Source organism: Drosophila subpulchrella, chromosome 2L (assembly GCF_014743375.2).
Source record: "Drosophila subpulchrella strain 33 F10 #4 breed RU33 chromosome 2L, RU_Dsub_v1.1 Primary Assembly, whole genome shotgun sequence".
Lineage (NCBI taxonomy): Eukaryota > Metazoa > Arthropoda > Insecta > Diptera > Drosophilidae > Drosophila > Drosophila subpulchrella.
The window spans coordinates 11,009,309-11,023,057 of NC_050610.1; the positions used below are offsets into that span (position 1 = coordinate 11,009,309).

At 37.6% G+C, this 13,749-nt stretch overlaps 2 protein-coding genes across 2 annotated transcripts; one reads left to right on the forward strand and one right to left on the reverse strand.

Moving 5' to 3' along the window:
• Nucleotides 1-353: 353 nt before the first annotated feature.
• On the forward strand, nucleotides 354-7,988 carry LOC119547020. Its single transcript, XM_037853689.1, has 8 exons — nucleotides 354-477; nucleotides 3,232-3,372; nucleotides 3,426-3,471; nucleotides 6,512-6,651; nucleotides 6,708-7,244; nucleotides 7,298-7,346; nucleotides 7,406-7,539; nucleotides 7,593-7,988. The coding sequence occupies exons 2-8, from the start codon at nucleotides 3,315-3,317 to the stop codon at nucleotides 7,910-7,912; spliced, it is 1,284 nt and encodes a 427-aa protein (XP_037709617.1). The 5' UTR covers nucleotides 354-477; nucleotides 3,232-3,314; the 3' UTR covers nucleotides 7,913-7,988.
• A 4,904-nt stretch (nucleotides 7,989-12,892) lies between these two features.
• Nucleotides 12,893-13,302, reverse strand: LOC119548139. Its single transcript, XM_037855237.1, has one exon. It carries the CDS (start codon nucleotides 13,192-13,194, stop codon nucleotides 12,928-12,930), a length of 267 nt encoding a protein of 88 aa, XP_037711165.1. The 5' UTR covers nucleotides 13,195-13,302; the 3' UTR covers nucleotides 12,893-12,927.
• Between the last annotated feature and the right edge of the window lie 447 nt (nucleotides 13,303-13,749).

Consider the following 13,749-nt stretch of genomic DNA (forward strand, 5'->3'; position numbering starts at 1 on the left):
GCCTATGGGAGGCCGCCGTCAAGTCCGCCAAACACCTCTTTTTGAGGGCCGTCGGTAACGCCTTGCTGAAGGAGGACGAAGTCCAGACGATCCCGGTTAAAGTGGAAGCAGTGCTTAACTCGCGTCCGCTAGTAGCTGACAGCAGCAACCCTAACGACACAGAGGCTATTACTCCAGCCAATTTTCTGGTAGGCACCACGCTCGCTGCTCTACCCCCAGGATCGGCACCTCCTCATCCGGACGACGACCTAACTCATCTATGTACAACGCTGGCAGCTTATATCAGCCATCAAACGACGGTTTTGGCGAGACTGGTCCCGTGACTACATAGCGGGGCTGCAGCAAAGAGTTAAGTGGACAAAGGAATCGGCCAACCTTCTACCAGGAACCATCGTCGTCATCAAAGAGGACAACTTACCGCCCCAGAAGTGGCTGCTCGGCAGAGTCACCGAAGTAACGCACGGATCGGATGGCAAGGTGAGCGTTGCTCTAGTAAAAACCAAGCAAGGCGTATACAAACGATCAGTACATCATCTGGCACCTCTTCCCATTAATTCAAGGCCTGCGATGCTTGGTCATCTCACTGTTTATTTTGTTTTCTATGGTCGTTGCGATGCCGACTATCGAAAGCTGCGAGCAGGGGCGTAGCACAGCTGATTATCGCTAATAAATGACCCCCTACAGGTCGGCAAGCAACGATCACAACAAAATACTAGATTAACAAGAAAGGAAGTTAGCTTCGGCAAGCCGAAGCTCATATACCCTTGCAGCTATAATTATTAAATTTAAAAACACAAAAATGATATTCCCAATAGTATAGTATAGCTATAATTTGTTTCATATTATTTTCCTACCAATTTTCTGATCGTTCCTATGGCAGCTATATGATATAGTCCTCCGATTTTGATAAATTTAAATTCGAAATTCAGAACTAATTAAAAAATGTTATTTCCAAGCGTTGGAGGTTATATGTTGAAAAACACCGAAGCTATAATTTGTTTCATATTATTTTTCCACCAATTTTCCGATCGTTCCTATGGCAGCTATATGCTATTGTCGTCCGATTTCGATAAAATTTAATTCAAAACTAATTAAAAATGTTATTTCCAAGGAAAGGAGGTAATATGTTAAAAAACACCAAAGATATAATTTATTTACATTTTTTTTTCCGATTATTCTTATGGGAGCTATAAGATATAGTTGTCCGATCCGGCTGGTTTTGACTTATATACTACCTGCAAAAGATATAAGACTTTTGGGAGAGTTTCCGCCCGATAGCTTTAAAACTGAGAGACTAGTTTGCGTAGAAACGGACGGACAGACGGACAGACGGACATGGCCAGATCGACTCGCCTAGTCATGCTGATCAAGAATATATATACTTTATGGGGTCGGAAACGTCTCCTTCACTGCGTTGCAAACTTCTGACTGAAATCAATATACCCTCTGCAAGGGTATAAAAACACCGAAGTTATAATTTGTTTCATATTATTTTCCCACCAAATTTACGATCGTTCCTATGGCAGCTATATGATATAGTCGTCCGTAGGAGGTTATATGTTAAAAAACACCGAAGCTATAATTTGTTTCATATTATTTTCCCACCGATTTTACGATCGTTCCTATGGCAGCTATATGATATAGTCGTCCGAATTTGATAAAATTAAATTCGAAATTCAGAACTAATTAAAAAATGTTATTTCCAAGGAAAGGAGGTAATATGTTAAAAAACACCAAAGATATAATTTTCTTACATTTTTTTTTCCGATTATTCTTATGAATTATAGTTGTCCGATCCGGCTGGTTCCGACTTATATACTACCTGCAAAAGATATAAGACTTTTGGGAAAGCCGAAGTTTGTACACCCTTGCAGTTATAAGAAATAATCAATGTTAGTAACACCATGTTCAATTTTTAAGGATTGTTGCTAGCTTCAGTTTTTTTTATGTAATAGATAAGCGACAGCTTTAGTGGTATAAGAAAGCAGGCGACAAAATATAAGCAAAGAGCGCTGCAGGTGCCGTCGTACACCTATGCGCGCATGACTAGGCGCTGGCGATCTGCTCCGAAACAGTAATGCTGAAAGTTAGAATATTCTATATCCCAGAGTAGAAAAAAAAACGATCAAAACCAACAAAGCACAATTTTTTTTGCTAAATAATTATTTTATTAATTCTCTGACCGTTTCTTTGGCAGCTATATGTTCGAGTCGTCCGATTTTTATTAAATTTAATTCGGAATTCTTAAAAATACACAAACTGTTATTCCCAATAGTATAAGATAATATGTCAAAAAACACCGAAGCTATGATTTGCTTCATATTATTTTCCCACCAATTTTCCCATCGTTCCTATGGCAGCTATATGATATAGTCGCCCGATTTCGATAAAATTTAATTCAAAATTCAAAACTAATTAAAAATTGTTATTTCCAAGCTTAGGAGGTTATATGCTAAAAGACTCCAAAGATATAATTAAAAAAATTGTTTTTCCTATAATTCCTATGGGAGCTGTAAGATATAGTTGTCCGATCCGGCTGATTCCGACTTATATACTACCTGCAAAAGATATAAGACTTTTGGGAAAGTTTCCGCCCGATAGCTTTAAAACTGAGAGACTAGTTTGCGTAGAAACGGACGGACAGACGGACATGGCCAGATCGACTCGTCTAGTCATGATGATCAAGAATATATATACTTTATGGGGTCGGAAACGTCTTCTTCACTGCGTTGCAAACTTCTGACTGAAATCAATATACCCTCTGCAAGGGTTTAAAAACATATATTTTGTAATGCTTGACCAGAATATACTTACTTGTTTTATATAATTATTTAATTACGTATAGCATCTGCCAATAAAGGTTGATATGAGCTTAGAAACGTATTACTTTTTATTTATCGCTTTTTAATTACGTATAGCATCCGGTAATAAAAGTTGCACGACAGTTCTGGATCGCCTTGAACTTGTCTTCCGGAATGCGCTTCTTATCGCCTTCTTGGAATTTTCTATGACCAGACCGTTTTGCATACTATTTATATGCAGTAACAAAACAATTTCAAATTCTTATCTTTTTTGATTTTACTCTCTTCTACTGTTAATATTAAAGCTCTTTTAGTGGTTTGAAGCCTACATGGGCACATTTGGTGTTTCAGTTCTTAAGTGCGTTCCGTGAAATGCAGTCATTTCAAGCTCTGTTTTGTTTGATTATTTTGTTTCCGATTTACCTGAAAGCTTATCGGTATCTCGAGGAACCCTGTGGGCTTCACTTAAGTTACAAAATATTTAATGGCTCGAATGCTGAACAATCAGGCTGGATGGCAGCCATATATAGTTCAAATATGTTTCAGTGTGGCGGGACGCTGATACACAAACGTTTGTATCTTTAAAAAAAACCCCTGAGTTTATTTAACTACGTTTACTTTCAGGCTTTGTATTAACTGCTGCTCATTGTGTAATTGGTCGACAAAACTTGTGAGTAATTTCAATAGAGCTGTAGAATTGTAAAATTAAGTAAAAGAAGAGTCAAAAAGTATATAGTATGTTTTAAAAAGTGGCGCACCGATTTTTTTTCGTTGTATATCGATGAAAATTGTACCTATCGCACTACTATTTTAAAAGTTATGAGTAACAGTAGTATACAGTAGTATATTACTTATTTCTTAGCTTCGTTATTATAATTGTAAAAGTGAGAACTTTTTCCAAGTTCCTTCGCTCACGAAGATTTTGGGATACACTAACCGAAAAAATGTACATTGTAATTTTCTGGTGATCATATCACCAATTTTTGTGTTAGTCTCAGCAAAATTGTACTCAATAATAGAGATTTCAATAATTTTGATCATTTTAGTGTTTAACTTACTTAGGTTAGCTAATAATATGGTTAGAAATATTTAAAATGATTCTTAAAAGGTCTTATTTTTGGGCTAAGAAACCCGTTGTAACGCACGCCTTGTAGGAAAAGTCTTTTCTGTCTTACCTTCTGGAGATAACCTACTGGCCCATGAATCCACAACTAACTCGCGATTGGGACCTTTTGATACCCTAGCTTCAGCGGGAGGAATTGGGTGGGTTGTTGCGGCTGTTATAGATCGCGGTTACGTCGAAATATTTAAAGATCCCTCCAGAATCTAACTAATCGAAATTCCGCACTAAAACCTCAAATTAATAATGGAACTGAACAATGAATGTCGGATGAACTAAATCGGTATGCAGCACATAAGTTGAATAGATAAAAGCGGATGGGACTGAGATGTTGTTCGTCCTACCCTTCTATACCCTCCCAGCCTTGGTTCTTTTTTTTGTGTGAAGGTGTTAAATAAGAACCCCAAAATGTATAGTTAATTATTATTTTATTTTAGAGCCCCATGTCCTCGGAAAAAAATTTAAAAAAAGGGACTTAGCCTTTCATCATGGTATATACATATATAATTTAGTTTTACAAACAAATGTTGTAGGGGTGTAATTAACATACATTATTTAAGATTTCATTTACTTAACTTCATGATTTCAATTTAAGTTATATTATCTAACAAAACTGGTCTTTTAAATTTTTATTCTAGGCATTGGTTTTCTTAGTTTTAAGTGCAATTGATTGGTTTCTTTGTATGGGTCACATCTATTAATTCATTTCTTTCGTTTTCTTCATCAGGGTTGTCTGTTTACAAATTTGTTTTTCTTTTCTTTTTTTTTCTTTGATTTACTTATGCAAGGCAAACCGTAATTACACGCAATGAGTTCCCTTCAACTCATTTTTAAGGGCAGCCAAAATTCTCCAAGACGAATAACGCAATCAAATCCAAACCAGATCATCACCGAAGGTTTTGTATTTTGGGACGGCAGCCGGTTATTCGTTTTGGAGGGTTTTAGCTCACCCATTCGCTATTGGAGTAAAATTTTTTTTCAATCGGCGGCTTGCCCGAAACAATCAAAACTAGAGTAGCATGCGATCACTTACCCTCTGAAAATTCCGATGAAGCGCTCCATGGTTCCAGGGGTTAACTAGTTGAAATTCCTTAGAGAGACAAGTTTTAATTATTTCTTCGCAACCGCCGTCGATACCCAAGACTTAGTGCTGATTCTCGTGCAGACATTTACAGGTGAAAGAAGAGAGTTATGCAACGCTTGTACCAACTTGGGTGCGTAAGTATTTCAAATAGCGTAACACGATCAATTGCACTTTGATTTACATAATTATACCCGTTACTCGTAGAGTAAAAGGGTATACTAGATTCGTCGGAAAGTATGTAACAGGCAGAAGAAAGTGTTTCCGACCCCATAAAGTATATATATCCTTGATCAGGATCACTAGCCAAGTCGATCTAGCCATGTCCGTCTGTCCGTCTGTCCGTCTGTCTGTCCGGATGAACGCTGAGATCTCGGAAACTATGAGAGCTAGGCTATTGAGATTTGGCGTGCAGATTCCTGAGCTTCTTACGCAGCGCAAGTTTATTTCAGTAGAGTGCCACGCCCACTAAAAAAAAAATTTGCCACGCCCACTCTAACGCCCATAACGCTTAAATCTGTCTACCGCCGGTAGGTGACGCATTTCAATCTCGCTTCGCTGCTAGCATATCTCCATTTTCCTTTGGTCCCTTTAGCTGAGTAATGGGTATCTGATAGTCGAGGTACTCAACTATAGCGTTCTTCCTTGTTTTTAGATAGATTTTAATATTTTGTTTGGGGGTTATTTCCAAGTGATACTGGCTAACCTCTCTCTCTAATCTAGGAGCAGCTGCCCTGTCGGGGGGGTTGGCACGTGGCGTTCGCAATTGGGGGTGTAGGTGTCTGGAGGTTCCGTTGGGAAGTCGTCGATGAATCTTGCCGACCCTCCGCATTCCCAACTGAAGGGATCCTATTCCCTGTTGACGAATGATTTTACCGCCGACTATCCTAGCCTGGATTGTGAACAGCTTGGTTCCGAACCCCACGGACAACCTGCTGCCGGCTAGATGTTTATAGCCTGATCTTCTGATAGAGAACTATATGTTAATTTCACGTTGGCTATCTCCTTTTACTATTACTTACGTTCAGTTTGTCTTCCTTCAATTTATGTGTTGTTTCTTTCTGTTTTCTGATTTAGGAGCTTGACTAGTTGGTTATTTTATTGTGTTTTAGCCTTAATAATCACTGATGAAAAAGATGTATGTGAATTTCGACTGCACGTGGTGTGGCCAGAATTGAAGTTGGACTATCTTTTTGAAGCCAACCGTACACTTAGAGTTCTCGAAACAGAAAGACTGAGTAGATCGGAATTCAAAAGCTGGGAGCTTAAACATCCGACAAAAATCTAAATTTTGACGTTTCGCTTTGGATCACTTTCCGTCTTTATTTAGGCCATTTTGCTTGTGATTACATGGGGTTACATTCTCCGGTAATTAACTCGGATAAGTAACGAGTGCTAGCTTTATTATCAGTTACTTTTCAAAAATTTCGTTTAAAGATCTTAAGGCTGGTACATTACACCGTATAGCTGCTTATTTTGTATTAATTTTTAAACAATTTTTTAATTAAGACTCGTCTACTTGGGAGCATACAACATAAGTCAACCCACTGCTCAGTACAATGTCGTCCACGTAGAGGTGCACAGTTCATATGGATTGTATGTGAACGATATAGCCTTACTTAAGCTGTCCAGTAGCGTCGTCTACAATGGTATTTAAGCTTTTAACTTAGCTCCAAACAAATGTAACTAAACTATTTTCCCACAGAATCAATCTACCCAATCTGCATTGTTCTGGATAAGGAAATTAAAAACCAAGTAGAGAACACATGGCAGTTCAAAACTTTTGGATGGGGAAGAAAACGTGACGGCCAGACTAGCGACATTCTTCAAACGGTTACACTTAACAACTTATATCGATCCGAGTGCGAAAGGATCTTTGGAGTGCAAATTACTTTCAATCGGATTTGTGCTGGGAGTACTACTGGAGATACGTGCGGTGGCGATTCAGGTGGTCCATTGACCACTGAACACAATTTTCGCCAAACCCAGATCGGGATTGTGAGCTACGGTTTACAATATTGCAATGGAATAGGAGTTTATACATGTGTGACTAGCTATGTAGACTGGATTGAGGGTACTATAAAAAGGCTGGATTATGCGGATGACGATAACTCCCAAGGCTTACGCAATTATGAAAATATTTGGTTGTATAGAGATTGCGGTGGTAACGATATAAAAGATCACTTGCACGCGTTCATTGCTGGACTTATTTTCAAAACCCAGGGCGTGCTGATCACAGACCGTAAGTATTTATATTAGACCATGATCAAACTTAATAATTCTTTTGGTTTCCAGAATTCGTCCTTACACATGTCACAGGCTTGCCATGTATCCGAATATTTATGTAAGGAGTCTGAATTATTATTTGTTAATTAAAAGTAAAATATCTAAATTAATTTGCAGAACTGTGACTGTGAAGCATGGGAGTAGAGTCATTGGAGAGTACGAAGTTGACTCAATCTTTAAACATCCGGAGTATTCTTTTCACTCAAATGATATAGCTCTGCTAAAACTTAGTCGACGAGTGAATTATCCCTGTAACTAATTCTGCAAATCTATAGCTTCAATCGCTGACTTCCTTTATTTGCAGATGGAGTTAAACCGATCTGTCTGCTAGCAAGAGAAAACCTACTGGTTTCCCTTGTGATGGATATTGCTCCCGATTTCATTGATCCCTTCGATTGTAAACTCAGAACTGGAAATTCCATCCAACCTACGCAATTTTGTAAGCAGTTCGAGACCGATAACATCGACACTGCTGGCCTTATTGTTGGCAAAAATGTGCATTATTTGTCAAGGAATTGGCTAGTTTTGCATGGTATTGTTAGCTATTCATCTAATGGTCTTTACGTTTTTGAAAATGTTGTAAAGCACATGTATTGGATTGCTAGTACTGTAAATGAAAATTAAAATATAACTCTTGCAACATGCCAGGAACCGCAATGAATTAATTTAAGGAACTGATTCAAATACATTTTCGATATAATCTAACTCGACTATTATTATACCCGTTACTCGTAGAGTAAAAGGGTATACTAGATTCGTCGGAAAGTATGTAACAGGCAAAAGGAAACGTTTCCGACCCCATAAAGTATATATATTCTTGATCAGGATCACTAGCCGAGTCGATCTAGCCATGTCCGTCTGTCCGTCTGTCCGTCTGTCTGTCCGTCCGGATGAACGCTGAGATCTCGGAAACTATGAGAGCTAGGCTATTGAGATTTGGCGTGCAGATTCCTGAGCTTCTTACGCAGCGCAAGTTTGTTTCAGTAGAGTGCCACGTCCACTCCAACGCCCACAAACCGCCAAAAACTGTGGCTCCTACAGTTTTGATGCTAGAATAAAAATTTTAACTGAAATGTGTTGTTCTTATCTATACCTATCGATTGACCCAAAAAAAAGTTTGCCACGCCCACTTTAACGCCCACAAACCGCCCACAAACTTCAAAAAATCGTAGGTATGAACGTGGATATCTCGGAAATTATCAAAGATAGAGAATCGGGATCTCAGATTTAGATTCTGTAGCTTTGTACGCAGCGCAATTTTGTCACGCGAATATGCCACGCCCACTATAACGCCCACAAACCGCCCAAACCTGTGGCGCCCACAATTGTTATGCTAGATGAAAAATTTTAGCTGAAATGTGTTGATCTCGTCAATACCTATCGATTGATCCAAAAACAAATTTTCCACGCCCACTCTAACGCCCAGAACGCTTAAATCTGTCTACCGCCGGTAGGTGGCGTATTTAAATCTCGCTTTGCTGCTTGCATATCTCCATTTCCCTTTGGTCCCTTAAGCTGAGTAACGGGTATCTGATAGTCGAGGTACTCGACTATAGCGTTCTTCCTTGTATTTTTCAATAAAATTGTACTTCACCTTAAAATCTTTAAAGTATTTTTTTAACTATTGAAATGGTTTTGCTCTACTCATAGTGAATTTAGTATTTTTTTCGTAACGAATTGACCATTAAAAGTGATAAATGCTCATCTTTGCTTCCCACCATATGGTAATCTTATTGTAAATTTCCCTAGACTCTCCAACATTTCACTCGTAACCTGAAGATAAATGTAAAAACAATTTTTATTTTGAAGTACATATAAAGGGTATCTCATATTCGATAGTGTTGCTTTAATTTTCTGAATAAATAATATGATACTAGAAAAGGCATAGTATTTATTGCGTAAATTACATCCATCGTTTCATGTAAATGTGAAACCTTGCTAGTTTACCAGAAGCCCAACATTCCGTTTTTCTTATTTATGATTTGCTTTCGAGAGCTCGAGCTCTGGCAATTTATAGTTAGTGTTATAGCCAAACTTTGGGTGGCTTTCAGTCATTCTTAGCCATGATTAACAATCCCTGACATAAGCTGCTTAATTATGTGTGTATGTGGCATTGATACCGCACGACACAGGCTGCCATTCAATCGATTTCCATTTCGCATTCGCAATCTCCGAAAGTTAACTACTCGGAATGCGCCTGAAAGCAGGCAGCAGTTTTCCCTTACTCATTCGCCAGGATGATGGGCCCCAAACTAAAGTTGTTTTGACAGGCAACAAATGGCAAAGGACAACAAACAAAGTCAGAATTGCGGAGGTTGGGAGTTGGGAAAATTTACTTTCTCCAGGCTTTCCACCTTTGTTCCAGCTTTTGTTTTATCTCCCCAACTTAATTGGAAAGCATGAAGACGCAAACACAGCGCGACGTGTTGGCATTAACACACGCACGAGCAGGAATAACAGGCCACTACCAAAAATGTTTGTCCTTGGTTGCGGACCACAGCTGCCACAGCAGGAACATCCACCACTGCCACCCATCACCCACCACCCACCACCATCACCACCCACTGAACACCCCTCGAAGGCCACACATAATTTGCGAGTGTTGCTTCAAGTGGCTCCACAGCTATTTATAGTTGGAGCTGGGCAAATTTATAGTGGCATTTAATATTTTATTTTATTTCCCCATACTCCAGCTTCTGCTGGCTGCCATATGCATAAGTTATGACGACAATAAAACGATTTTCCGATTAGGGGGTACGGCTAAATCAACAGTTGTCTTCGGGTAAACAAATAAAAATAATGACACTTCGAATGTTCACTTACTAAGGAAGATATAAAATAATTTGTATTACATAATTATGTTCTTCATAATTCAAATTTTATATATATTTTATTTATTTTGTAAATCACGTATAATGGTGTCTTAAAGTATGCTAGGAAAAATTAAACGTTTACTTCCAGAAAGCACTTAATTGATTTTTGGATTCCAAATATTTTGTTGCATACTTTTAGACACTTTTATAAAATACTTAAAAACCCTAGTTAATTTGCAGCCTCATTAGTTTTAGTTTCAAGTACATACATTTCTTTTTCATAATTTATTTTTATATTATTCTATTTATTTAGGGGAGTAGAGATTAAATACATATCTTATCTACTTTATACATCTCTATATAAAATCACTTATAATGGTGTCTTAAAGTATGTTAAGAAAACCCCCAAAAGATTTTTGGATTCCAAGTATAGTGTTGCCTACTTTTAGACACTTTAAAAACCCTATTAATTTCTGCAGCCTCATTAATTTTTAATAATTCTGTTAATTAAGACGAACAGAATCCCCTACTGAAATATTAACAACTAGCTCGTGCATTCTCGAACCATTAGAAACTAAATTAATTATATAACGAAGTCCTGCATATGTAATTAATTTTAGAGATAACATGAAAATTGCAACATCTAGAACTATCTAGAAAAGGAGCGGATTCAATTACAAGCACATTTATTGATTGAAAGCCCTTGGTAAACCATAAACCATAACCCTTGGACCATAAAATCCCCTCTTTCGCTCCCGCCTGCACAATCAAGCAATGCAATGCAAAATTTGCTCAACTAATTAGCTACTTGGAGAGCAAACACTCGGGTAAGCCCCTTGAGTTCAGCACCGCAAGCAGAATCGAATCGCATGATTGTATGCAAATAAATCGTTAGCCGCAATTGCCAGTAAATACAAGTCGAGTTCAGGGATCAACAATGGGAAAAGGCGGCAACAAAAACGACACCTGCTGCCAATTACAAGACTAATTAATGTAAATGAAAGGGGATAGAGAGAGAGAGCAGAGCAAACCCGCCAAAGCCATCAATCCGGGCCAATCAAAACCGGAATTCAAGAGCTCCGATCCGGCAGTCAAATCAATGTCCGGCCCAGACGCATCCCAAAGTTATGGCTTGTATAAAAGTCAGCGTCAATGATAAATGAATACCCAGCCAGGATTTGCATCGGCATGCATATATAATGGCCAAGACGACGCCAAAGGGGCCAAGTGGATATGGCCGAGTGCCTTTGGGAGAATATCCTTCTAGCTAGCTTCTTTTGGCTTTTCGGAGATGCTGCTGAGATTCCAAAGACGAGGAAAGAAAAATACGTATTCCATTTACGAAGCGACGGGAATAAGCCACCGAGCGAAAGGATAACAATGTCGGTGACACATGAGCTACGAAACGAGAACACAAATTTAAGGGAACTGAATATAAGCGGGTTAAGGAGGAACGAAATTCCTTAAGGAGAGAAAAAACAAACGTTGTAAGATTTATAATAGCGCTTGAGGAACTTCTTAAACTTTGTCAATCTTTAATTAAAATGTCAACAAACATTCAGGGGTCCAACATACTATGACTAAAAAATATCTTTAAAAGGTGCATAAAAGTATGCAACAATGTATTTTAAATCAGCATATCCAATATTCTTTATTTTACTGCATACTTTCAGAGACCTTTTGGTATAGATTCTTACGTACTTGTGATATGAGTTTAATTAAATGTCTCAGTGACCATAAAACTTTAAGAAATATTAAAGTTTTATTAGATCTTTAAAATATTTAATCATTAGACGTAATGACTCGTATAAAAATATATTTAATAGTATTCAAAATTTTATTGAGTTTCTAACATATTTTTTGAATGTTTATAGGTATAAGCACTTCTTTAAAATATTTAAATAAGCTAGTACAACACAGTTTGAATGCCATCTGTAAAGTAGGTAAGTAGAAATCTATGTCATTACAAAATAAATAATGGGTTATCAATTTATCACCCCAGGGCTGGCTAAACATCTCTTAACAACTAAAGCAGTAAACCCTGAATATAAATTTCTCCAGTTTGCATTTTGCAACGGAAATTGGCAAAAAAAATGTTTATGAGTGAGTAGCCTCCAGCCAATAACTGAGCAAATTCAAAAGAAAAATGCAAATAGGAAATCGGAAAATAAGCAAAGTCTGCTACACATGACATAACTTGAAAAGCAAGATGTCCTAGCTGATCTTTCCATGTTCCAAATGGAAAAAGGAGTTGTGCAAAACGGGCTCTAATTCAGTAATTTCCTATTGTCTAACAATTTGCGTTCTCCCTCGCTTGGCAAATGATTTAATGAAATCAATTACAAGCTCTCCTCCCGTTTTCCAGCTCCTTGAAAAGTGGGTGGCAAATGAAATTAGTGGGCCTCAAGGATCCAAAAGGACGTGGTGAAGCGAACAGACCGGGAAAATAAGGATGAAGGAAAATTCTTTCGTAGAGAAAACGTTAACTTGAACAAATTGTTTGTAGTCTGTCTGCCCTGCCATATTCTTCTATATACGTATTTTATTGCCTTTTATTGAGTTTATATGGCCGTTTCTTCATGTTCTTGCCATTTTCTTGTGGGAAAATTAAATTTGAAAAAATATTTGTGGTTGACTTTAATTTGATATGTTGTGTAAACGTGTTCATGTTTGTATGGATGAGCTGCATGTAATTGAATTTTAACAAGCCAAGTTTATGGAGTCGTAGCGAACATTCGTATCCATCATAATTCAATTTTTTATATTTTCGAAACATGATTGAAAATGTCGCTTATTTTTATGGAACATTTCTATTAAAAACTCATTTTACTTATTGGTTTTGGTATCTGTTTTTTCGGACTTCTTGGACTTTTCCTTCCTTTCCTTCTTGGGGGCTTCTATGCATGGGGGATTGCACTTGCTCTCCTTGGTTTCCTTCTTGGACACACCCTTGTTGCACTCCTCATGAACGGGTCGAGGCTCCTGATACCCTGTATCTGGTGAGCATGGTGGGCAGTCGCACTCGGGTTTCAGATCCGTACAACAGCTGGGTGGCGTGGGACCAATATAAAATGGGTTGAAGCGGCACACCATTCTAAGGAAGGAAAAATAAAAGTCCTGGTTCAGAAACTGAAAATTTAGACGGTCAAAATGTATAAATTTAGAAAAATTTCAGCCTAAAAGTGACATTTTCTTGACAAATATTGCTGTAGAAATGTAAATCAAATTCTGTTAGGCAAATACAATTAAATTATTCTATTTATCCCAAAATAAACATTTAAAAAAATATATTTTAACAGGGAACTTTAAAGTTTTAGCTTTAAAATAAAAAAAAAACATATTTCGCACTCTTGGAATGCCCTTTTTAAAAATCAGTCAAGATCACACAGGTATATAACTCTATAAATGGAGTTGAAACAACAGCTAACGGAAAGCTGATACAAATTAAATTTAACAATATTTTCCAACAGCAAGAATTAGTATGGTATTTTAAATAACACATTGTTGAAAGATAAATTGACACCTTAAGCTAACAGAAATATTTTGGCATCGCAAAACCTAAAATTAAACAATTCCTAGGGCTAATGCTCATGTCCATGGGCAGTTGTAATTATTTACGAGGCAGAAACACCAAATTAGCATTAAATC

What these genes read in the sequence shown, in the direction of transcription:
- LOC119547020 (XM_037853689.1), top strand. Translation starts at nt 3,315, where the DNA reads ATGGCAGCCATATATAGTTCAAATATGTTTCAGTGTGGCGGGACGCTG. An exon ending in GTAATTGGTCGACAAAACTT is followed by an intron (nt 3,472 to 6,511) that starts GTGAGTAATTTC and finishes TTTTTAATTAAG; the next exon opens with ACTCGTCTACTTGGGAGCAT. An exon ending in TCGACGAGTGAATTATCCCT is followed by an intron (nt 7,540 to 7,592) that starts GTAACTAATTCT and finishes CTTTATTTGCAG; the next exon opens with ATGGAGTTAAACCGATCTGT.
- LOC119548139 (XM_037855237.1), bottom strand. Translation starts at nt 13,194, where the DNA reads ATGGTGTGCCGCTTCAACCCATTTTATATTGGTCCCACGCCACCCAGC.